The sequence below is a fragment of the Vicugna pacos genome, unplaced genomic scaffold (genome assembly GCF_048564905.1).
Source record: "Vicugna pacos unplaced genomic scaffold, VicPac4 scaffold_115, whole genome shotgun sequence".
NCBI classification, from domain to species: Eukaryota; Metazoa; Chordata; class Mammalia; order Artiodactyla; family Camelidae; genus Vicugna; species Vicugna pacos.
The window spans coordinates 301,200-327,923 of NW_027328795.1; the positions used below are offsets into that span (position 1 = coordinate 301,200).

The following is a 26,724-nucleotide window of genomic DNA, read 5'->3' on the forward strand; positions in this document are numbered from 1 at the left end:
GCTGTGGAAACTTGCTAGATGTCAAGAAAGAGCAAATCCATTGCATGCTAGTATTTTTAGAGTGTGTTATTGAATTATCAATTGAAATTAAATCAGGCTGACCCATTGAGCCATCCCCTGAGCTCTTTTTGCCTTCCTACAGGTGATACTGCTCTCGTTGCTGCATGTGCCCTTCCCCCAGACTTAGTTTTGGAGTTGAGTAAATCACCATCACTGGAGCCCTCTCTTTAAAAGATGAAGAGAACATTTGCTCCTTCTCCCTGCTTGGGGACTTGGATGAGATGAGGTAACAGATAAAGAATGAAACCCCACCTCATTCTGACCACTGCTCTTTCCGTTCATTTCTCCAGGGGAAGAGTACAATTCAAAAATATAAAGATTGTGAGCTAATGAAATATACAAGACAACCGATCATTTATTAAATACACTTTCATGCCAGAAACAAATGTATTATACACACAAAAAGCACATAAATTACGGTAGTACTGTGGTTACAAACGTGGGCCGAGTTCGAGTCCTGCTCTGGAGTGACAAGTCCTGTGAAATGGAGAACTTGTAGGTCGGCTTAGCCTCTCCCGGACTTTTTTCTTTCCTGCAGAGACAGGGCTCGCTAGTCATCCCTCCCCCGTAGAGGTGCTGTGGGTTGTAAACGACGCACGTGGGCAGGCCAAGCACAGCTGCTCGTTCCTCGTAAGTGCAGGATAGCACAGCTTTTGCGGTTACGGCTTTATGATCGCACCGTGTAGACCCTCAGTGCTCCGAAGGGATGTCTTGTGGATTGGAGATGGGATTCTCACTTCTGTAAATACCCAAAGATTGTGTTATTGAGCCTTGCTGATATAAATCTATTCTTTAGAAAGTACATAATGTAGATATATTTTTCAAACATGCATGCTTTTTTTCTTTTATTATTTATACTTCTACCCTCTCATCACGTGGTGTGACTTTTGATGGAATCCAGGAAACAGTCCTAAGCCACCTGCCTCTTCACACTTCTTCGTGATGGTTTTCTTCCTTGACTAGAAGAGGGTTTTGCATAGGAAATTTTGTTTGCTCCCCTTCTCTTGGAGTCTCCCTGTTTGTCTGCCCATCTCTCACCTGTCCATCTGTCCATTTCTCTACCCACTCATTCTTCTGACTTGTTCCAAGAAGCACTTCAGGCAGCTTACAGAAGAACAGATACCAAATAAACAGGTGAGAAAATGGGGCCAAGTTCACAAATTGAGGCTCGGAGTTGAGCCTGTGTGAGAGTTGCAGGCGTGAGACACACGCCTCTGCCTTGTGACTTATAAGATAGACAGCATCAATGTGCCTGAGGCTCCCAGCACACACAGGGAAGCAGGGTTTGTGGGAGATGCTCACTGGCTGTGAAATAAATAAGTGGCTTAGGAGAAGCCCAGCCTTTCCAAATACTAAGACTTAGGAGAATATTTTGAGTGTCTTCCAAAATCTGAGTATTGCATCTTTTCTTTTTCAGAGTTTTATGTATAGTTGGTTAACATTCTATAACTGGAAATTTCTCCAAAACTGCTGCCCACGTGAGTCCCATGACTCGGGAATGGGGTGGTTCTGCTCATTGACGGGTGTTGGCCAGAAACGGAAAATGACAGCCTCAAAGGAGCCTGGGATTAAGCAGTTATGTTTTGTCAGTGCTGTAGATTTCAGAAAATGCTTTTACCGTTTCTCTCCATCTGAGGAAGCAGCGTGCTCTCTTCCCAGCATCAGGAGTTCAGGGTCTCGGGATGGTGGGGGCTGACTGCACTGCCGTAAAGACAGCTGTGCTAGTCACTGCATGTGTGGTGCTTTCACGTAGTGCATTTCATGTTTTTTAAAAGGTTTCAACAGGTAGTTAATTAACTGAGTTAATTAACATTTAATAAATATGAGGCTTTTTTGAAAAGACAGTTATAGGCAGAATATAAGTTGTGAACACTTTAAAAATGGCTTCATTACTGAAATTTCAGTAAGGAAGATTCAGTTTATCTTATTTACGCCTCTCTTTAAAAGTAACAAAGAAACAAGACAGAAAAAGCAGAGGATTACTTCTGTTCTTCCTCTCGGCTTGCAGGTGCCCTCACCTCCAGTGGCATCCATCCAGACACCAGCACTGACACTGGCCGTGCTCAGAAATGCCTCAACCCTGAAGACACAACTGACAAATGGAAGGGAGCCGCGTCCTGTTACAGCGGGTGCTCTCACTTTGTGGGTCCTTATGTAACTGCGTGGTGTAATTCAGGATCGCCCTTTCTACACTGTGTGACGGTGCTGCGGTGTCTCCTAGTTATTTGTTTCTGTAACTACTCATGTATTTTTTCCAATGTGTGGTACTAGACATCTAAAAATGCATTTTTCAGACGAAAAATAATGTGTATTTAATATAAAAGTCTGAAAAAAGAGTTAAAAGGGTCTATCCTGGTCCCAGTACTCAAAGATAATAATTAACACTTTAACATCTATTTTCTGTTCTTTTCATCAGTGTGTATCAGCTCTGTCATAAAAACCAGCGAGCACTGTGTGCCTGTTTACTGTGTGGAGACCTCCATTTTCCATTCGGGTTATTACACATTTTTCTACAATATTCTATCTCCCCTGACATGATTTTTAATGACCAGTATAGCATTCTGTTTTGTGGAGGCATCGTCCATTTTACTTTGTACTTAAGTAAACTTTTAAATTCCAAGTATACTTAATTGAAATTCTGAAAAGAGAACCGTGGTGGTACCGAAAGTCCCCTACTTCCCTTCCCCTTTTTTCCTGAGAGTAAAAGCTGCTGACAATGTGGAGTATATATTTCATGACCTTTATGCCTTTGTCATATATATATACACACATACATACACGTATATGAGAAATCTATGTCTATGTGTGTGTATATATGCTTTATTGAAAAATAAGGCCATACTATATGTTTTCTGTAGCTCGGTTTATTCACTAACGTATATATCATAGACCTCCTCCCACTCCAGACTCACCCGGTCCTTTCAGATAGAGTAAAGGGGTCTCCTGATGTGCAGGTTTGGTCTCTTGTGTAACGACACCTTTCGTGGGAGAGTACTGTGGACAAGGCCTTGGACCACGCCGAAACGCTACAACTTTAGTGCCCACAGCTCTCCGTGATTTACCGCATCATTGTCTTGATGGTGAACACTTAAGTTTTCTCCATTTTCCACTGTCAGAAAGGGTGTTTGACTGGCATCCTTCTTGTACAAACATTCCTGTGATCTTGTATGAATATTCCTTTAGCTAAGGTTTCTGGAAATTTAGTCCTTGGATGTGACAACTTCATACATCACAGGATGCTTTCAAGTGAATCTTGAAATTCCTTCTCCTGTGGGGCATGAAAAGATGTAGAATAACTTATGTAACCAATTCTCTATCGCTGGATATGATTTCACTTCAGCATTTCTTCCCACCATTGTAAACAGTGCTGTGCAAATGTTCTGATGAGTACATCTTTTTGAACTGATTTTTTCTAAATGTAACGATTCCTAAAAGTGGAGTTCAGCCTGTGTGCACACACGTTTTTCAGAGTTTACATATCCATTGACATGTCATCCTCCAAAAGATCGCTCACAGTTTGTTGTCTCAAAGATGGACACTAGCTATAATATCTTTTAAACATATTTGCCAATATGACGAGCAAAATGATTTTCATTATTTTAGTTTGCACTTGATGACCAGTGAGGTTTTGAGCATTTTTCCCTCATTAGCCATCTGACTTTTAAAAAGTGAATGATCCCTTTTGTCCTTTGCAAACATTTAAGTGGGGGAGCTTCTTGCTGCTTTGTGACAGCTCAATGTGTATTATGAACATTAACCCCTTGTCTTCATCAACATGTATCAGAGAGCTTTTACTTGTCATTTCTTGCCTTTCATTTTGTTCAGTAGGTTCATTATTGTTGTGGCCCAAAATAATCTTAAGATAGTAAATGTCTTCTTTTTGTGTTTTATTCTTAGAAATGCTTTCTTATAATGGTATAAATTTCTTCTGTAGGTTTTTTTAATCTCTAAGATGGAGATGATAATGGTACTTATTACAGTGAGGAGAAGCTGAATTGATATGAGCAAAGAGTTGTATTTGCTCTTATTAGTACTTTCTAATATTTACATCATTTTCTGTAATTTTTCTTGTGGTCATTTTGACGGGAATAGAATTTGTTTTTTCCAGGTATTCTCTGATTGTAACAAGACAATTATTAAATTCATACTTTGCTTTTTAATTTGAAATCCCACCTGTAAAATATACTTATGTATACTAGAGTCTCTTTTTGAGCTCATGATTTATTTCTGTCAATCTTACTTTCTTACTCTAGCACTATATCTTACATATTGTAAAAATTTATTTAATATATTACAGTGCGAATTTTTTGATTCTTTTTTCGATCCCTAAATTTCTTGGCTTGTATTATGACTTTATTATTCCTGAAGAATTCTAATATAATTTTTTCAAGTTAAAAAAAAACAGATAAGTGTTGTCATGGGATTTTTTAGTAATTTTGAATTATTTTTAGGAGAACGTACATCTTTAAAACTGCTTTCCTCCATACAAAAGGTTGATGTCTCTACTTTCACACTTTTACTTTACCCCTCAGTACAGTCCTGTACTTTCTCCATGTACAACATGGGCATTGTTTTTGAGTTTATTCCAGATTATTGTTGATGTTTTTGTTAATTTTTTAAGTGAGAAATTTTTGCTATTATATTTTTTAACTGTTAAAACTGACACCTAGGAAGGCAGATTCGGTTTGTAAATACTCACTTTGTAACTTCTCATTTAAAATTGTAAGTATTAAGTACTTGATACACAATCCTTTCTTTTCTGTTTTTAAAAATTTGTTTCCAAGATTCTCAAAATGGTCATAGCTAAGTAGTATAGGTGGGGAGACAGATGGAGAGAGGTAGTGTGGCTCATGTACAAACTGTGAGCACTTTCATGGCTGCCTTTATGCTGGAAAAGCTGATAAACAGTCCAGCTTAAACCAGGGTGGCTTTGTATGCACTTGAAATCCAGCTTTCCTGCCTGTATGGTGAAGCCTGGTAGGCGTGGCAGGTAGATGATCAAGGTCGAATGGAGGTTATTGGCTGCACAGAGCACTGTGTCTGAGAATTGGAGACCATCGCCATGGGAAATGCTTGGTGCCAGGAACAATGCAGAGGAGCTGGGGAACCTTGTGTTAAGGATTTTCCAGCCCTGGGAGTGGGAATATCAGACTCTGCATTCAGATCTGAGTTTGAATTCATCCTCTTTAGTTTACTTGTCCTCTGACTTTTGTCAAGCTATATACCGTCTTTCACTTCCTGTTTTCTTGTCTCTCAAATTAGGAGAATTACATCCTGCTGCTAGAGTGTTTGATCAGGTTAAATAATTTGTGTCTATAAGATGTCACATACAGTCACAAGCTCAGTGAGAAATGGGCTGTCGCCTGTTCTTCTGCAGCTCAGTGCTTGACAAGACATGGGGGAAAGCCAGTCCCTAATTTGTGTGTGATGCAAGTAGGAACAAAATTAATGTCTTGCCTTTCCCTAGCAGTATTCTTACAGCTTTGCTTCATTTACTTCTTTCCTCCTTTCCTTTCCCCTTTCCCATCCTCCACCAAAAGAGCCTCTCAGAGAAATAGATTCAAATTACTTTAAAGGTTGGCTCATCCTCATGAAATGATAGTATCATAAAAAAAACTGTGCAAATCCCAGAATATATTTTATATGATTTACACACACACATGTGCGTGCAAACACACACACACACAAAATCAGTCTACCTCCCACTTACAGAGGGAGAAGGTCCACTTTTTCTGAGTTTTCATTCACAGAGAGTGAGAGCAATGTCTCTTACATAGACTTTCACCAGGCTTCGTGCATGGTGTTTTTAATTGAATTTCTGTTTGTGGCCATAGATATAGTCTCCTAATAGAAGAGAGAAAGTGGAGACATAGACATTCTGCTGAGATATTGGTGTCATCATATTTTAGTTGTAAAGGACTTAAGACAGCATAGAGTCACAACATTTTATGGGTGAGAATCCATGATGTTGTAACTTAGACAAGAACCTGGGTCTTCTGCCATCTTGTCCACACGGGTGAAGAGGCAACTGGGCAGGGGATAGTAGGGATCCTTCCTGCTTCACTTCCATGTTCTTGCTAGTTTTCATTTCAGCTGCCTTTAGTTTATGTTCATGAGGCCACTCATGGGAAGGTCACTCTGTCCTGATAGATTGAGTTTCTTATCAGCGAAAAGCTCTGGACCCACTCATATTTCCCAGAGTTTTCTGCTGACCTGCTGACACTTTATATAATTGAGACCTAAGAAACTACTGAATATAAAATCCTTATTGTTATCGTTTCCCCTCGAGTTCCATAGGAATGGGGTGCTGTCTCAGGCTGTCTAAAGCCAGATCTGAACAAAGATAGGGTGATGGGCTGTGCTGCTGGACCTACACAGTCGAAGGGGATTTCCACCTTAGCTTTATAATCAGGCAGATTAGTTCAAATCTTGCCTTTACCAATTATTCTCTTTGTGTCTTGGGGGAGAAACTGTACTTTTTTGTGTCCAAATTTGTTTATCTGTAAATAAGTTCAGTATTTATTTTAAGGTTTCTGTTTTAGAATTGAATGAGCTAATTCATTCATTTATACCTAAAATAGCGATCGCATGATTCTATGCTGGTGCCTTGGTAGTTGATTACTAAGGGAATCGGCAGTGAGAATGGGGGTGGGGGACCCCTGGATAATAGAGCTTATATTCCAGGATATGCTTGTAAAAGACTGGATGTGCAGTAGATGTTTAGTAAATATCTACTCCTTTCCTAATCTGCATTGATTGTTTATATATCTTTATACAAATATATTAACAATTTTTATTGCAATTTAAATATTTTTGTAGTATTTACATTATGTAGCTATAAAAATACATGAAATAAAATGATTTGACTTTTATTTTCTTTTCAATAAGCAAAACAAAATAAAATAGAAAAGAAAAAAGTCTTGAGGGAGTAGAAATAATTTTATTTCTGTGGAATCAATTCCGTATAATAGGTCTTTGTCATGTTGTTAAACAGCATATAAAATTGATAGGTTGTGACATACTGGAAATGAGGAAACAGTGGAGACATACTACCTCTAATGCAGTCATTTTGTTACCAAGTCCAAACTCGTTCTGCTTGCTGCATGACAGGCCAGTAAATGTGGAGATGAGATGTTGGAGTAAGGAATAGTGACTTCATTTGAAAATCTGGCAGACCCAGAAAATGGCATATTGATATCCAGTAGAACTCTCTTCCCCAAAGCAGAATTCAGTCTCCTTTTATATTAAAAAGCGGCGGGGATGTGGTTGGTTGTTGCAAACTTCTCGCTGTACGAATTGTTTGTCCTTGGAATCCTTTGTTCCTGCAGCTGTCCATGGTGGGTCAAATTAAGGTGCCCCCGTAAAACCTCCAAATAAAAGAAAGGTTATTATCTATTTTGCAACTTGCCATCTGTACATAAGTGTAGAAGAGCTAATATCCTTAAAGATCAGAGCCCGGAGAATAGGCTGTCCTGGATATTTCAGGCTAAAGGCAACTTTTTTTTACAAAAGGTGCAGAGATAGCAAGTCGGAGCCTAGAAAACAAGGTACAGGTTTAAAGCCAAACGAACACATCTAACATGGAGTCAAATTTGTTCTTTTCTTTTACAATTTCTTTTTCTAACTCATAAATAATTTTAGTAAGAAACATGAGAATTTTTTTTTATTTTTGCTTCTTAATAATGGATTACAACTACACTTTAGTGAGCAGGGATGCTGTGCGTGCCTTGGGGTCACAGCAAACTCTTGTTGGGGGTGGTCGACCCTGTAACATACCTGATGTCCCGTGAGTGTTGGTGAGGGTCCCCCTAACCAGGGGCTCTCTTCAGGAACCACCATATAGGCATTGACCTCTGGAGACCTCTTTTTCAGCTGCAGGAAATTTTTTCAGATTTTGTGATGGAAAAATCTCTCCAGCTGCAGATAATCAGGGAATAAAGGAAGAGGAAAAGGGCTTGAAGTAGAGTAGAAGAGAAGGACAGAATATCAGGGAACGTGGGGGCTTGGCAGCGGGGCCTCGGGAGAGAGAGGAACAGAGGTGTGGAGGGTCCCGGCTACGGAACTAGCTCCTGCACCTTTCCCCGCACCCAAGCCACACAGCTTTTAATTGGGCCCAGGACTCCCTCCTGTCTGGATGTCACCCTGGGCAGAACTTTGAGAATCGAAGCTAAGGGGTGGTCAACACTCACCTAGGGGGTCACTGAGGACTTTGCTCAAGTCCACATTGACTTTTCCAGTCATGTGCCTTCACCTGTTCTTTATCTCAGGATCTGAGAAGCAGGAGCAAGGAACTCATGGAGAGATCCAGGAAGATATCTGACTGTGTTAAGAGACGACAGTCACAGTGAGACGTGGAGCGAAGACACTTGCAGCAAAGTAAAATAACTTCACAACTATTGCATCAGAGCTGCAAGTGTGAGAGAACCTAAGCCTGTCTCAGAGTGCAGGGGACAAGAGAAAAGGAATGGTAAAATTACCACTGACATTTGAAATTTTGTTAAAAAGAATGCTACTGTTAATTGTATCACTTGAATGTATGCAGGTGTTTTTCTATGAGCATTCATAGGTTCACAAAACCCCACCAGCCACTCTTGCTCCCATCTGGTGTGGGCTTTCTCAAGCACAGTGCCCTTCCTGCTTGGGTGGGCCACGCTGCTGGTCCTCGCCTGGGGCCGGACTGCTACAGGACACTGAGTCCCCGAGGCACGACCTGGGATACATGACAGGAACATCTCTGCTCTTGGCTGAGGGCCTCCGTTTCCCCCTGCAGTGTAAGAATGCCGGTGACTCAGTTAGAAGCATGCATCCAAGCCATCCTTCCGTGTCATCACCATCTAGAAGCGGTGCCTGAATACTCTGAATTTCTGCAGAATGTTGTTTACAATCACCTTGAACAAGTGAGTGTGTGTCCTCTTTCAAGTGGAGGAATTACTGCCGTTTTCCTGGAACTTACTCACCACTAGTCCATCTGATTTTTCTGTGCTAGGATTCAGTATAGCCTGCTAATAACTCTGCAGTCAGATCTTGAAACCCTGATGAAGAGGATTATTTATTTTCTTTCCTTATATGATAGTATTTTACTTTCAAAATTCTGAGTTTTCTGTTCTTGGAGGAATTTTTTTGGGGTTTGGAGAAACAACTTTGCTCTTACCATCTTTGTGACCTGTTGCTATATGCGTCTCACCTGTCTTCTGTCACTTGTGAGGCGGTTCCATTTGTGACCCTGTCCGGGTTATTCATGTTATAAAACATAAAATCTGTAAAAGTACAGAACCCTTTTACTCCGAAGACATTCCACAAATACTCCTTTAATCTGGGTCTGGTTTTAACAAGACACAAACATTAGAACATATACTTGCAGGTTGCCAGTGCAAAATCCCCAAATGAATAGTCTAGCTCAACATCTAAAATCTTTCTTATCTACCTTGGATATGTATGGATAAGTGAAGCAGTTTGCTAAGAACCCAAGACCAGGTTTAGGATACAGGCTGATGTAGCTCAGTGGGTCCTCCCAAGCTGATGCTCTGCCAGAGAGTGGGGTTGAGGGGAGAGGGCGTGCCCTGCCCTCCATGAGCTGACAGTTTCATGGCAAACACCTTCACAAGGTGAAGAAATTGGAGTTTCTTCTATGAACAGTGGGTCTGAAAAGAGCCCAAAAAGCATGGGAGTGACACAATCCCATTTGTCTCAAGTAGGGGAGAGTGGCTGTGGGGCCACTTGGGAGACTCGTGAGTCCAGGTGGGCAGTGTTGGTGGCTTCCACTTGAGCGGTAGGATAGTGGGTAAAAGCGAACAGATTGAAGGCATGTTTAGATGGTAAAAAGAAAGATTTAAAGCTGTCTGTGAAGGTAGGATGGAGTAAGGCCCAGGTTTCTGGGTGGATTAATGAGTTAAATGATGGTCCTGCTGTGTTCTGAGGAGGGAAAGCTGCAGAGGGATTTCTGGGGGAAAACTGATGAGTTCAGCTGTGGGTAAAGTGAAAGGTTGTTAGATGTGTGGTCTGGGATCTCAGGTGAGAGCCAGTAGTGAGTAGGGAGAGGGGAGAGAGACTTTCAAATAATTTTATCCTGTGAACATACATATAAGGATGAGTAATGACACACTTAACACCTCTATATTCTGTATTTAAAACCCAGTAACATTTTGCTATATTGGTTGCAGGGGTTCTTAATTTTTTAATACAAATAAAATAAATAGAAACAAAATAGTGGAGTTAATGAATATCTTAGAGTTGATGTGTGTCCTTGTATGTAGTTTGATTTCTCATCTTTATAAACATAATCTACAAAAAGTTAACTTGCTTAGAATAAGAGTTAAACACAGGGACATGACACACTCTGTTGGGGGTTGAAGGTGATATCTTTGGCAAATTATATAGCCTCTCTTTGCCTTTGTTGCATCTTCTGTGAATGCCCCCGTGCCCCTCATCACAGCTGATTTCCTAGACTAGAAGTTGGGAGGGAGGCTGCTGACGGGAGTAAGAGGTGGCAACTGCTAGGAACAAAGAAGACAAAGACAAAAACAGATTAAAGCCGAGAAACTGAGTCCTAATACCCTCAAAGGAAAAATAATCCCGCAGTGTTTTGAGCCACTTATCCTAAGGGAAACAAAATCACGTGGATCCAAATCTCTTGAGCATATGTATATTGTGGGTGGGAGGGTATCATCAGAAAAGGGTTGAGAAGAGGCTTTTTGGTTTCCCTTAACATTTTCAGTAAGAATGGGGTGCAGAAGCAAAAACCACCCGCTACACAGTAGAAGGTGTTGTTTTGTGCGAAACTGACCAAAGTTTGGAAACCAGTCATCAGTGGTGCTGGGAAATGAAGAGGCTTCTGGATTGGGTGGGGCACTTGCTGTGACTTCCAGGTGACCTGCTGGCTGGGGTCTGTGAGGCGGGCAGTAGGTTTGCAGTGTGACCTGGGCATAATCCCTGGCTCTGAGGCTGCTGGTCTGACTAGCAGACCTGGGCAGATGCAGTCTGGGACACCTGCCATGCTGAGGGCGAGAGGAGGGATCCCCTAAGGGGGTGTCCCTGTGAAGAGTAGAAACGTCCTCCTGCAGGGGAGGAAGAGCCTCTGAGCAGCGGGCCGGATGCACAGGCAAGAGCAGCCTGAGCACGGAGATTTCGGGGACCTGGAAGTCATAAAGTGGCCCGAACAGCCTTGTTCCTGAGAAACTGGAGGGAAAAGATGCTGCAAATGCAGGCTAATTTCAGACCCTGTGGTGGGTCATGAGTGATAGGAAAGAACTGGTCAGGCAGGCACGAAAGAACCCTGTGGTTGTCCCAGTTGGGGCGTCACACCAGAGGGAGGAGCAGAGTTATAGACTTTGTCACTTTTTATCTGTGTGACTTTGAACAATAACACCCCACCTCTCTCTATATATATCTTCATCTGTAAAGTGACAGAGTGACAACTCGTGTCATCCGAAGGCTTAGTTTAGCTCTGATCCTCATTGTCCAGTCCTGTCAGTGCTGCCCTGCAAGGTTCTGCAGTGGGTGCTCTTACCCTGAGATGGGAGGGCGTAGAAGGGCATTGTAGCACCCGAGGGCAGGAAGGGGTTGCTTTAAAAGCAGACATGTAGCCTCCTGCAGCTGCAGACCTACAGGCAGTTTGGTTTATGGTCGTGGAGAGTACTTTGGAGGTCTTAGCATCGTCTTAAGACTTGTTTTCCCTTGGGATTTGCCTTTGCAGATTAATGTTGAAGATTTGGGCTTCTGGCAAAGCTGTTTTCAGAGATGGGTATATATGTAACATATAGTATAAAATGAAAGGTTTTATTTAATATTTGGGACTTTGTAGCTGTAGGGAACAGCTCTGTTGGCCTGGTTTCCACGGAGGACACTAGCAGTCGTCAGAGCGTGCGGGAGGGCAGGCAGCCTGCAGTGCTGCTGCGGGGGGTTCTCCCCAGCAGGACGCTCTGCTGAGTTGACTCTTCTCTGAGTTTGGTTGCCAGAGGAGCAGACAGCAAAGTAATGAGTTCTGGTGGGATTGTATAATGACAGGAAGAAAGAGGGAGCCGTAGTTCTTAGGGACTACTACACTCTTTTGGTTCTGATCCAGTGTGTCCCATTACACAATTGATGAGTTGTGTCTATTTTGGGACTTGATTGAAATAAACGTGCAGCCTGAATATTAAGAGTTATGTTTTATTTGTCAGAAGGACTCGAGCCAGGATGACCGCCTCTCAGAACACTCTGAGGGACTGCTCCCAAGAGTAGGGGAGAAGCTAGGATTATATAGGAGCTTTACAACAAAGACCAGGTAGTCAGAACAATAAAACATTGCTTGTTATCTAAAGAAAGCCAGGTATCTCAAGTTCATGAATTTAATGCTTTTCAATATATGGGAGGAAGCCAACATTTGGGCTGACTGAATATATACTTTAGACAAGCACCTAGGTATCTAGGGCCAGTAATCTGTCCTTTCTTATTCTGAGTCTGCTCAGAGGGCACCGTTGTGAGTGGCTGCAGGCCTGTCTTCACTGGGGGGTGGCGGCAGCCGCTGATGACTTGTTTTCAGCATTCTTTGTTTAGTGACATGGTTGCAATATTTTCATTCAATTTGTAGTGTTTTCATTCACAGAAAATTATGGTATTACCCTGATTATGGATAATCTGGAAGCTTGGAATGGAACCGAGATGGAATTACTGCAGGTAACTTCTACTATAATAAGCCATGTGTAAACATGAACACGTAGGAAGCATACAAAAGGATTCGGTGGTGAATGGGAAGGGTTTCTGCACGTTACAGGAGAAGGCAAGGCAGAATTCTTCTTCTTTGTGGGCAGGTATGTGAGTCCAACTTTCCTTTCTGAAGTGCTTTCTGAGAACTGTTTATGGTAATGAACCAACATTGACAAACGGTGACACACATTGCATTTAAGAGCTGGCTGGCTTCAACTTGGGTATTGGACAGGTGGAATTCATAGGCAGTGGTCAGGTGGATGGGACAGAGATGGAGCCCAGGCCTGGGCCCATATTCAGGTAGAAATCGCCATTTACTCACCATAGCGCCTTGGACTTGAATGTAACCTCTCTTAAACTGATGGTGAGTCTGTGAAATGGGCATGATAATATTCGTTACTTCCTGGGCTTGTTGTAAGTTCTGAAGATTATTATAGCACACATGAAGCACTTAACACACTGGCACTAAGCAGTGTACACTTTGTTCGACCACCACGCTTGGTGTGTGTCAGAGCCTTAAAGGCAGCATGTGTCTGTTTAGGATGCACTGGTAGCCCCTTGGCTACTTTGTGAATTTGGTGATTTCCTTTAATACTTGTAACTCTGTGTGCCATGGGCAGTTATTTTTATGGACAGATGAGGAATCTCAGGGTAAAAAAGACTGTGTAATTTGCCCAAAGTCAGACCATAATTTTGTGTGCAGGGGCCTCGGTTCAGCATGGGCTCCTGGGCCTTCTGCTCTCTCCGTTCAGCACCAGAGCCAGATGTGGGCTTGGCTGTTTCCCAGCCCAGAATATCCGGCAGGCCACAAGACACACCTGGTCCTGTGCTGCTTGAGCAAAATCTCCGGAGGAGAGGCAGTTACAAAAGGGATAAACATAAAAACAGACGACAGCAAATTGTGATCAGCTCTGAGAAGGAAAGGAACACGTCTGGCCGTGCAGAGCTGGGAGCTTTCCCGTCGGGGCTGCTCTGGGGGCGCTCATCTCAGCTAAACAAGCTGTGCTGCTGCACCAAGGCAGGAAGGCAGGGCGCGTGTGGCCAGGTAGACAGGGCCTCGTTGATCGTACTCATTCCCTATTAAGTGGCAGGTGTCACAGGCACTTAACTAATAAACAGATGTTGGCCAGAATCATCACGCATTTTGCTTGGTAGTTTTATTGGCGCCAACTTTGAGAGGAGGTCATTGAAGCTGGGGAGTTTGCTGCATGCCCGTGATTACCATGGAAATACCCCCACTGGTCTTTCAACCTAGACTGGTGTGGCTGTCATGTCCCAGCCCTGTGAATGGCATCGTGCAGCTTCTCCCAAGTGGCCCAAATGACTGACATTGATATGCTTAATTCGTAGGAAATGGTATGTGGCAATAAGAGAAAAAGGTAGTAAGAAATTGGAAAACTAGAAAATAACCAATTCTTCCCCTGCTGGGGGACCGTACCCTGTGTCTCTCACCCCACTCACTGCCTGTCACCTCCTCCCTGCCGACTCCGTGTTCAGAAGCCACTCTGAGCCTTTGAAGAACATTTTGCCTCATGACACTGTTGACTAGGACCTGCGACCTCTCTGTCCCTGGTTAACTCTCCCTTCAAAGCCATTTAAATTTCTTGCAGGCTCCTCCACTCAAATGTAAGAATAGCCCCTTTAAACTTCTTGATGCAGCTCCTTAATGAAGATCTTGGGAAGGAAACCTAGCCAAAACCTGGGAGGTATTCACAGAGTGAATGTAACCTGAGCATTTTTTGACGTTCAGAATCAGAGCGGTGGGAGACACAGGAAGGCCTTTTTAAGTTAGAAAGTGGAAAGAGAAAGGACTCAGGATGTTTGAGACTGAAACATCTCGGTCCCAGCCAGCAAGGCACCTGCGTTCAGGATGGTGTGTGGGGAGTGCAGAGTTCTCAAAAAGAAAGAAGTGGTGGGATGGCAGGGAGGACATTTAGGTACTTAACTGGGGAAGGAAAAAGTTGGCTGAACAATTCATGGTTGAACAAGAGGATTGTGACATGATGTGCTTGTATTTTGGAGAGAAGGGTTTTGTGGAGCCAGGCCTAAGGAGAAATCTCTCTGACTGGGGAGTCAGCACAACAAAAAAACACAGAGAACCAGGCAGACCCCATGGCCCCTGATGGGGGAGAGGCTGCCCACCAATTGGAGACCTGGAGGCTGCTTCTGTCCCTTAGCTGGGGCCTCAGACCTCACTTCACATCCCAGTCCTGTTGATACAAGAAAAAATATGTGGGGCATGAGAAGGGCTGTGTCCCAGGCTTCCGTTGAGCCCCTGGGATGTGCCCCACCAGATTTTGTTCCTTGGCTTCATGCAGTAAAGAATTCAAGAACAAGCCAGTGTTGAGTAAAGGTAGATTTACTCAGAGAGATACATTGACAGGCATGAGAAACGTCACGAAGTACGGGGGTTTGATGCTCAGATTAAAAGTAGGCACACACTCCACAGAAATAGTGTGGGCCTTCTCCGAAGAGGTAGAGAGAGGGGTTCCTGGGATGTGGCTCTGTGTTGCTCCTTTTCTTGGGCTTCGTGGTTTCATATGCTAATAAGTAGAAGGACCAGCCTTAGGGCAAGGGGCTGGGATTCCAGGGAGTTGGCCATTTTCCACCCTTTGACCTTTTGTGGCTAGCCTTGTGACTGCCATGGTGCCTGGGGCCGTGTTATTCACCATGTTACTATTACAATGGGTGTATAATGAAGCTCAGGATCTACTAGAAGTTAAATCTCTTCATCCTGAGCCTCAAGACCTATTGGGGGTTGAATTCTTCACCATTTTGATGTTAATTGCTGTGGTCTTTCTTGAATGGCTTGCTCTGCCCCCTTCCATCCTGTCTCACTGTGATGACACAGAGAGAGCAAAGGCCGGGCCCTGCGTGTGTTCCTGCATTTAACAGCGGGAGATGTGGGGTGGGCTGAGGATGACTCTGAGTGGTGAGAAATATGTTTCAGATTTTCCCACATGAGACATGGGGACCTGCCAGCAGCCATCGCAGATTTATCTCACGGGCATTATCGCTTGTGTTGTTACGGAAACAACAGGCCAGCCAAGAAATAAGCAGCACTCAGAGGGTGGGAGTACTGAGATTTATTATGCCAGCGGGCTCAGAGGGGCTTCTGTTCCCAAGCCCTGAGCACATCCAAGACGTGCACATGAGGTTTTATAGGGTTAATTACAAGTATGGGGCTTTTAGCCAATAAGGCTCAAACAACAAAAAGCAAGGAATCAGTACACTGAAGCTTATCAATTTGGAACAGATCACGTTACTGACAATTGTTGACCTTGGATTTACGAGTTAGCTTGTTAGCCCAGTAAACTGACACTGAACTTCAGATTTACGAGTTAGCCCAGCAAAACTTAGATCAGTAAACCGACACTTATCACACTTAGATTTGTGACTTAGCTTGTTAGCCCAGCTGGGGTTTTTGTTCACAGTGTCACTCATCTTTTCTATTTTCCTTTTATTTTTAAAGTATTTAATCCAAATTTAATATCAGGATTTTTTTGGAAAGAAATTTCTCTTTTTCTTTTCTTTGGGGCTCTTTTGGGGGGTAGGTAATTAGGTATATTTATCTGTTAGTGGAGGCCCTGGGGCTTGAACCCAGGACCCTGTGCACACTAAGCACACGCTCTACCACCTGCCCCATCATCTTTTTCTTTTTGCTTTAGCTGCCAAGAATCTTACAGCTGAATTTCTAGTCGGCCTTTAACACTTGCCCTGACTTCATGGAATCCATTTTTATGAGTTTACCTCCCCCTGGTTTCATTTAAGTATTGAATCTCCATTTTCTCTTCACTCTCAGTTTTGCCTTTTTGTTGTTATGGTTGTTAAGCTGTGTTTAAAAAATTGTTTAATTTCTCTTTTAGCAGGAGGCTGAAGTAAATAAATATGTAAACAAACATCACACTTAAATGCTTTTATATATTCTAAGCTGTTTAGTAGTTAATTAAAAACCAAATTGAATATTAAAGGGATAACATTTTTAAATTATTTTTTAATGTTTTATAAAGACATAGCTGATTTAAAATATATGTTTCAGGTGTACAATAGATGCTCCATTTATAGTTACTGTAAAACATTGTCTGTATTCCCTGTGTTGTAAGATACATCCCTCTAGAATGTTTACATTACATGTTGCAGTTTGTATAAGAAATTTGGGTAACGCAGAGTCTGGGACGTGGCTGTGGCTGACCCAGGTTCACGCAAACCCTGCCTGTCAAAGCTCAGGCCTTCACTCCTGTCTGCAGGGGAGCGAGTGGAGGCAGCTCTCATCAGCGCTGGCACCACACCCTGAGTGGCAGTGACAGCAGTGACTGTGTGTGGACGTGAAAATTGTTGTTCCAAGAGTTTTACATGCTTTTCTGCATTTAATAATTAAAGCCCTCCTGTGAGGAAGGGTTTTAAGTTTTTAATGAATAATACACTTTATTTTGATATTGATAGACTTCAAAACTCCGGAAAATTTACAGGAGTAGTACAATAAATGCTTAGATACAGTTCACCTTAAAGGGCACTATTTGCCCTTTTGTGACGGGCTTATTTTAGCATAAATTTTCAAAGTTCATTCATATTGTAGCCTGAATCAGTACATTATTCTTTTTGTTTGATAATATCCTTTTCCTTTTTTTTCGTTTTTGGTCTATTTAAAAATATTTTCATTGAAGTCTAGTCAGTTTATAGTGTTGCGTCAGTTTCTTGTGTACAGCACAAAACTTCAGTTAAATAGGAACATACCTGCATTCATTTTCATATTCTTTTTAAACATAAGTTACTATAAGTTATTAAATATATTCTCCTGTGCTATACAGTATATACTTGCTGTTTATTGTATACATACTCAGCATCTGCAAATCTTGAACTCCCAATTTATTCATTCCACACCCTCTCCCCTCTGGTAACCATAGTTTGGTTTCTATGTCTCTGTGTCTGTTTCTGTTCTGTAGATAAGTTTATCTTTTTGTTCCTTTGTTTTTGTTTTTGTTTTTTTTTTGTTTTAGATTCCACATGTGAGCGATCTCATATGGTATTTTTCTTTCTCTTTCTGGCTTATTTCACTTAGAATGTCATTCTCCTGGTCCATTCATATTGCTGCAAATGGCATTATTTTATTATTATTTTATTGCTGAATAGTAGTCTATTGGACATATATACTACAACCTCTTTATCCAGTCGTCTGTCAGTGGACATTTAGGTTGTTTCCATGTCTTGATATTGTAAATAATGCTGCTGTGAACATTGGGGTGAAAGTGTCTTTTTGAATTACGTTTCCTTACGGATACATGCCCTGGAGTGGGATTGCTGTGTCATCTGGGCCCCCAAGGTTTTGTCTTTTGAGGAACCTCTATACAGTTTTCCACAATGGCTCCACCAAACTGCATTCCCACCACAGTGTAGGAGTGTTCCCAATTCTCCACAGCCTCTCCAGCATTTAGTGTCTATGAACTTCTGAATGATGGCTATTCTGACTGGTGAAAGGTGATACTTGTTTGCAGTTTTGATTTGCATTTCTCTGATAATGATATTGAGCATTTTTTCATGTGCCTATTGCCCATTTTTATGTCTTCATTGGAGAAATGTTTCTTTAGGTCTTCTGCCCATTTTTGGATTGAATTGTTTGTTTTTCTTTTTTATCAAGTGTAAAAGCTGTTTACATATTCTGGGAATTAAGCCCTTGTCACTTTCATTTAATGCAACTATTTTCTCCCACTCCATAGGTTGTCTTTTTGCTTTAATTTTTGTTTTCTTTTCTGTGCAAAAGCTTGTAAGTTTAATTAGAACCCACTTGTATATTTTTGCTTGTATTTCTATTGCTTGAGTAGACTGCTCTTGGAAAATATTGTTGAGATATATGTCAGATGTTTTGCCTATGTCTTCTTCTAAGAGGTTTATAGTGTCCTGTCTACAATTTTAAGTCTTTAAGCCATTTTGAATTCATTTTTTTGTATGTTGTGAGGGGGTAGTCTAACTTCATTGATTTACATGCAGCTGTGCAGTTTTCCCTGCACCATTTGCTGAAGAGGCTGTCTTTGCTCAATTGTATGTTCTCACCTCCTTTGTCAAAGATTCAATTACCAAAAGTTTGTGGGACTATTCTTGGTAATTTTGTTTATCCATTCATTGATGGATGGATATTTTTAGTGACTTTTAGCTACTCTGAATGATACTGCTATGAATATTGATGTGCAAGTTTTTGTGAGAATACATTTCCATTCTGTTGGCTGTACAGTTGGCCCACCATATCTGTAGTTTCCACTTCATGGATCCAGATGGCTGATTGCAAAGGGACTTGATCATCCTTGGATTATGGTATCCAGGGTGGGGGGTTCCTGAAACCAACCCCCCGAGGACACTGAAGGATGACTCTACATGTAGGAGTGGAATTGTTCAGCCACATAACTCTAACCTTTTGAGGAAACATCGGGCTCTTCCAAAGAAGCTGCACCATTGCCCCTTTCCAACGGCTGCATATTGAGGGTATCCATTTCTCTGCCTCCTGACTGACACTTGTTATTGTCCATGTTTTGATTATAACCATCCTAGTGAGTTTAAAATGAGATCTCATTTTGATTTTGATTTCGCTAGTGATGCTGACCATCTTTTCAGATGCTTATTGGCCAATTGTGTATCTATTTAAATCCTTGGCAAATTAAAAAATTGGGTCGATTTTCTTTGTATTGTTCAGTTGTAAGCATTTGTTTTATATCCTGGATACTAGTCTCTTATTAGATATATGCTTTGCAAGATTTTTCTCCTATTCTGCAGATTGTCATTTCACTTTAATTTTTTTAAACATTAAAACAATTTCTTTATAGGGGAGGTAATTAGATTTATTCATTTTGTTTTTCTTCCTTAGCACGCACTCTATCATTTGAGCTACCCCTTTCCCCTTTCATTTCACACTCTTGATGTTGTCCTTTGTAACAAATGATTTTAATTTGATGAAGTCCATTTTATCTATTTTGTTTTATCACTTGTGCTCTTGGTATTGTATCTAGGAAGCCATAGCCTATCCTATGACCACAAAGATTCATACTATGTCTTCTTTTAGAAAGTTCATATATTTAGTTTTTACGTTTCTGTCTGTGATCCATTTTGAATTAATATTTGTTATATAAAATACGGGGTCCAGATTCCAGATTCATTCTTTTGCCTTCAGATACCCAGGTGTCTCTGCTCCATTTGTTGGATAGACTATACTTTCAATGGAGTGTTGTTGGCACATTTCTGGAAAACTGACTGTAAATGTAAGTTTCCCCCCAGGATTTTTTATTGTGTCTCATAGATTTCTGCATCCAAACTTATGACAGAAGCATAATGACTTGAGTGCTATAGATTTGCTGTAACCTTTGAGTGAGTCCTCCAAATTTGCTCTTCTTTTTCAAGATTGTTTTGGCTGACCTGGGTCCCTTGCTTTCAATATGAATTTTGGGATCAGTTTTTCAATTTTTGCAAAGAAGTCAGCTGGAATTTTGATAGGGATTCCATTAAATATGTAGATTACTTTGGGAAGTCTTAACATTTTTAACAATATTTTCTACCATTGCATGATCATGGGATGCCTTCCATATATGAAGATATTTTAAATTTTTTTTGGTGATACTTCAAAATATTCAATGTACAAATCTTGTAAACTTTTGTTAAATGTATCTCTCATTTTATTTTTTATGCAGTTGTAAATGGAACGGCTTAGCTTCATAAGGGTGGGACTATATATATCAATTTATTTATTTCTAGGATTCCTACATAGCAAATACACTAGGTTTATATTTGCTACATTGATCTATCCACAATTCTTCCCACCCCCGTGTCATAAGAAACCAAGACCCAGCTTAAGCCATCTGAACACCTATGTGGAAGTGAGAAATGAGACCTTTGGGTGGGGTTTGTGTAGATGATACTGAGATCTTATTCAGGATGGCTTCATCTTAATTTCTTTTAAACAATCCTTTCAGAGTACATAGTCAGATACATTAGGAAAATGCTGTTTTGATGTGCGGAGGAGCTAAGACTATAATTTTCAAGTAATTTCTAGTGAGAGTGTTGTACTTGAAACATAATTTGCATCAATCTTTGAAGATTTATGTTTCAGGAGCTTTGAGAAAATAATACCTGTCTTTATTCAATAACTACAACTAAATGCTCAAGCAACATGTAAGAGTTTGAGCAAACTGCTCCCGCCCCGTAGTGCTGGTTGGTTGCAGCTGTAACTGGAGTCAGCGCTTACCTCGCGCAGTACACTTGTGCTGATCTGCTCAAAACAGTTCGTCCAACAGTTTGTCGGTAGTCTTTTAGACAAAGCCATAAAGCATTGATTTAAGGTTGCTGGAATGTAATCTATTCTTATTAATATTAAGTAAGCACATATTGAGTACTTACTGTATGTTGGGAATTGTCCCTCAGCCTCACATGAATATTACTTCTAATAAAACCTCTCATATTTCCCTGTTATTTGCACTTTACAGATAAGGAGACTGAGGATTAGGTCTTCTCTCTTTTGGGGGGAGCTCATTATCAATGATGGGAAGTTGTAAGGAAAAAGATATTGATTCATCCAGAGAAAATATTTTTCTGAGATTCAGTATTGAAGAAGGTAACCACTGAAGAGGGTGATCATTGTTTGAGTGAGACGAGCCCCGGGTTGTACGGAGTCAGCATCCCTGTCCTGGACGCTGCACGTGTAGAGCTGCGTGGTGGGTGAGGCGGCGCGGCCGCGCAGGGAAAGCGGATGCCGGGCCGTTGGGCTGTGCTCAGGCCCGGTGGGGCTTTCTCCTAAGAGCAGTGGACCGTCATTGACAGATTTTAAGTAGGCTAGTGCGATGCTCTCGTAGATCACTTTTGTCTTGTAGAATGCTTAGAAACATTTAGAAGGCTCGGCAGGAGGTGATGTGATGAGTCAGAGTAGGGTGGCTGCGAGGTGTAGCAGTGTTCAATTTTCAAGTGATTTTCAGTCCCAGGTTTGTGGCTCAGTAGCCGTGTCACTTTGGATGACACACCCAAGGAAGTGAAACAATTTATCTAATCAATAGAAGCAGTGATGTACCGAACTCCCAGGACTGCTGTGTAGATCCAGTGAGATAACGTGTGCACAGTGTGCAGCATGGTCCCCAGCACAGAGTCAGTGCTGAGGGAGTGCCAGTGAGTACCTTGTAGGACAGGTGTGGGTGGTGGATCTCGTTGACTGAGGAAATTTGTCCCTGAAGGAGGGGTCTTGTCACATCTGTGAGTGATTGGCCTGAGCTGGGAGAGGCAGGGAGACCTTGCCCCCGACCAAGGGCCCTGGGCAGGATGACTATGGGAGGAACACCGTGAAGTTAGCTCTTTGCAGGTGGAGTTGGAGGTGCCCTTGAGACATCTAAGTGCAGTGTCACAATCACAGAAGTGGTCTGGTCCCGGGCTGTGCATTTTCCTGCTGAGATATTGATCTCTGAACGCGAAGACATACTTTACAGGACAAGTGAATAGTAGTATCATCTCTCATCAAAGCTCACATCTCTTTATTCATCACTCACTTTGCTAATTGGGTACTTACAGAACACACTTCACTGTCCTCCCCTGGGCTCAGGCTCCACAGAAAAGAGCTGGTGAGTCTCCCTCTTTTCCAGAAGAAGACACACTTAGCTGGTAGACTTCTATACCTCACCAGCCTTAGAATTTTAGGTTGTTGATTTAATTCTATTTTCTGTTGGTCATCTCCTGACAGGAGAGACGTTTTACCTCATGGTCAGGTTTCAATTAGCTGTTACTGAGAATTGCTGGTCTGATCCATAGTGTATTTATTCTATTAACTTTGTAGAGTACTTATCATTTTTCTGTCTTTGCTCTTTAATTTTGTTTGCCCCTTCAATTTTCTATCTTATTTGGGACCTTATTTTATTTTTTAATTAAAAAATGTCTATTAGCAGTTAACAAAACAAAAGCAAAGAAAAAATGCACATGATAGCTAAATTTAGAAAATATCTTGTGTGTTTTCTGTCTCAGCAATGGAGGGTTCTAGAAACTCGTGAAAAGCTTCATTACATAAGTTCCTTTAAATTCTGATTAAGAAATAAAACCTTCCTTCCTCATCTTTCAAGCTGCACAGCTAATTGTCAAGAAAGTGAGGGGAAATTCTCAGAAGCCAAGACAAACCAGAAAGCAGGGATTCTGGGAGATACGTGAGCCTTAGAAGCCCTGGGGTGCCGGTTGGCTCCTGAACTGAGTTTCAGTTGCCCTGGCAGGAGGGCAGGAGGTGAGCCTGTGGCCTCTCACACTGGGAGTTGGATGGCTGTTCTTATATAAGGCCAAGCATATCCTGAGAATCCTGCTTTATAAAAGGTTGAATTAGAAAGAAAAGAATAAAAGCATTCCTCAAGGCAAGGAAGTAAGGAAAGTAAAATTTTTTGGAAGCGGGAAAAAATAACATATCCAAAGTAAGGATTTAGTTTAAAGCTGTTCTGGCATGAGAGTGACCACAAACCCATGGCAGAAAATCACAGCTCCTCCCGGAAAGAGAAGGTGTGTTTTGAATGAATCAGTGGACAGCCATTCTGAAAAAGGCCTCCAGAGTCTTCTGGATCAAGATACTGGACTCAAACACCTCCCTTCCATGGTCTCATTTAAATAACCAGAAAGGTTTTAAAGGAAAGAAGCCATAATCATAGTTCTATTTATTGACATTACTTTATGCTAGGAATTCAAAGGTGACTATGGAGTTGTCTCCTCTTTTATGGACCTTACTTTCTATTTGACATAGTTGGGGAACTTGGTGGAGGGTGGTGTTAGTATGTTGCAATTAACCAGGAGAGGAGTTTAAGAAAGCAGTGAAGGGTTGGTGACATTTTTCGCTGAGGACAGTCCTGTTCAGTTGGCTTGTAATTACAGGCTCGTTGAGTTGTCACTGGAGGGAATTAATCTTAAGGAATTTGGACTTAACTCAGGCCTCTTCAGAATGGACAAGTGAACCTGGAGAAAGACAGTCAAATCTGTGCAGACATTGAAGTTCACTTCAACATGTGGTATCCATGAGCCAAAGATAGGACTAGTAGGCAGCACTTCTTGAGGACAGAGGAGTGGTTTTTAAGGTTCTTCAAGAATGAATCCCAAGGTACCGGGATGGCCAGTTGTCAAACTGTGACTTTGCTCTTTGGACGGTGTATCCACCAAGGGTATTGGCCGTTTATAAGTTTCCATTTCTCCTTAATACATGTCAGGTTATGAGGACGTGGGCATAAACGTTTCACACCTTGTCAAGGTGACTTTGGGTACCTGCCTAGAATCATGGGCACAGTTGCGGCTGCGTCATACATCTTGCCGCACATCCCGCTCCCCGGCTCCGTGATCACGGCAGAGTGGTTCCTTATTGAGCTGTCCATCTCCTCTGTGACATCGTAACCAAACAAAAGATTGGAGAGTATTAGCTTGGTTTTTTTCTTTTCTAACATTCCCTTCAAATTATGATGACTGATAGTGGACCCAGTTACGTTTGCAGATGATTTACAAGTAGGGCTGTCAGTACAAACCTTGTAATCCCCGCTGTGTGATCTAGAGAAGAAAGTTACACTCTTTCCAAATTGTTTTGATGCACTTATGTGGGAAAATGATGTATGTTTGAATATGTATTTCCTCTCTTAATCATCATGGCTAGAGATGAATATTTGTAGACATGGAATGAGTACTCTGTATTTGAACTGTATGGTCCCCTAAATTCTCCCCAGCTTTTTAAAGTCATCACTGGAGTGCTACCTCCAGAGTGCCACAAAGCATCCAACACTGCCTGCTCTTCGGACACTGTAAGTTTCCAAGTTGGAGAAGGCTGCTGGCTGGTGAGGCATTCTCTCGCACATCTCTGGTTGGGTGATGTGAGCTGAGAACACAAGAATTGGCAGACAGTAACTAACCACGATCACGTCCATTTCTGGAACACTCATGGAGGATTTTACACCTATGCTAGTGGAATACGTTATTTCATTTAGTTTTCCCAAAAATCATAATTAGATTTTATCACCTGTATTAAAAAGGAAACTGTCAAAGCGAGTGACGTGCAGACTTTGGACTGGAACACGGGTCTTTCTGATCCCTGTCTCTGTTCCCTCCCCGGCCTATCCTTGCAAATGACCAGGAGACTCTTCCTCAGTCTTGAGTTTCCCTCTGATGTTACCGCTCTCTTTGTTTCTAAGAGAGGAAAACAAGTCTAAACTTACTTTCCAGTTGGAAATGGAATGGAGAGTTAACGTTGGAAGCCGGGAGAATCTGTCCTGTGATGAAGTGGTCTCCGAGCCACTTCCACTGGGATGTCACATCACTGTCTGGGCCCCTTGCTCAGCCTGTGCACAGGTGACAGCGCAGTTGTGCCGAGCAGTCCTCCCGGACAGGGCAGTGGGTTGGAAATGAGTTTGGGGATTTGGTTTCATTACACAAGTTCCTGAGGGCCTTGACCTGGCACTTCGAGTGGGAGCATTCCCTGTCCCACAGACTGTGCTCTGGGCCCGTGCAGACCTGACGTGGCCTCAGCCTGAGTCTCAGGGCCCGTGGTGATGAGGGGCATTTTAGCCCAGGGTCTGCCGGAGGCTCTGAGACTACTGGGCTGTGGGACTTTGTCCAGGATGATAATAATTCCTCCCCGAGTTTCAGATTTCCTTGCCTGTGAGCCGGGGTAGTAGCTGTTTCTGAGATGATTGTAATGATTCAGTAATGGGCGCAGCGTGTGCTGACAGGTAGCTGGGTGCTTTAGGAGCAGAAGTCGCAGTCACTCTGTCAGCCTCTCCCTGTGCGCTCTGTGCTTTGAGAAGTTGTGTGTTTGGTGAAAGTCCCGCCCAGACCCTAGGGTCTAGATGAACTGTTGTTCCTTTACTTTCCCTTCCTTTTCCTCTTTCCCTTCTCTGTGTCCCATGTTTAGGTAGCAGATTCCTCTATTTCAGGGAATACGGGCTTTTCTAGTAAAGGGACAGGTGGAATGCGGAGAGGTGGGGCCCAGAGGGGGTCTGGAGTGTCTGCACAGTGCTGCTTCCCTGCGTTTCTGCATCCGGTCCCATCAGTGCACTAAGTCAGCCTTCCTCTTCCTTCCTGTGTCATCGGGTCTCTGTTTTAAGGGAAAACCATTTTTATGGGTCTTTTTTCACTTACGTGTTTCATTCAGATGCTTGTTGCTTTTCTCCCTGTGCTTCAGCGTTCTGAGGAGAAAATTCAGCCGTGCAGCATCCTCTCCGAGCTCTATGAGTTGATCGGCTTCCACTGCAAGTCCACCTTCTTCAAGCGGGTGGCCCCCGTGCGGCACGCGGCCCCCGGCATCCCGGAGCCTGGCGGGAAGGCCTGCTCCCGACTCCTCCTGCAGACGCTTCCTGGCTACAGTCTGTCACTGGACTTGCAGGACTTCAGCAAATGTGTTGGAACTAAAACATTGCTTCAGCCCCATTAACCATGCCTGGTTTGGGCCCTGCTGTCCTGCCTCATCAGGGTGAATCTTGATTCATTTAGAACAGGGCTCAGCAGACTTTTCCTTTCAAGGGCTTGGGGGTAAATATTTCAGGGTCTGAAAACCTCCTGATCTCTGGTGCAGCTGCTCAGCTCTACTGTTTAGATGCCAGAACAGCCAGATAGTCCACACACACATAGAGCTTTATTAACAGCGGTGGCTGGGGCTGGATTGGGTGTATGAACTGCAGTTTGCCCCCACAGCCTCCTCAATATTGACACCTGCACCAGAGTGTACATTTGTGACAATGGGTGAACCTACACTGACATGTCATCATCACCCATAGCCCATAGTTGACACTAGGATTTACACATTGTGTTGTGCACTCTGTGGGTTTGGACAGATGTACAATGACATGTATCCACCATCACAGCATCATACAGAGTCGTCTGTCTTAGTGACCTTAAAATGCTCCGTGCTGCACCTCATTCATTGCTCTTTCCCCTCTAGCCTCTGGCAGCCACTGATCTTTCAGTCTCTGTGTTTTTCCCTTTCCCAGAACACCATACAGTTGGAATCAGACAGTTGCT

The 26,724-nt window shown here is 42.4% G+C and overlaps 1 protein-coding gene across 1 annotated transcript in view; it reads left to right on the forward strand.

The window, feature by feature from the left end:
- The window catches only part of LOC140694970 (trafficking protein particle complex subunit 9-like), a 49,246-nt gene extending 22,833 nt beyond the window's left edge, over positions 1–26,413 (forward strand). Inside the window, exons 2-3 of the mRNA XM_072957967.1 lie at positions 2,069–2,202; positions 25,889–26,413. Of these exons, the coding sequence (XP_072814068.1) occupies positions 2,069–2,202; positions 25,889–26,137 (383 nt within the window). The 3' untranslated portion in view covers positions 26,138–26,413. The remainder of the gene's footprint in view (positions 1–2,068; positions 2,203–25,888) is intronic.
- The last annotated feature ends 311 nt before the right edge of the window (positions 26,414–26,724 follow it).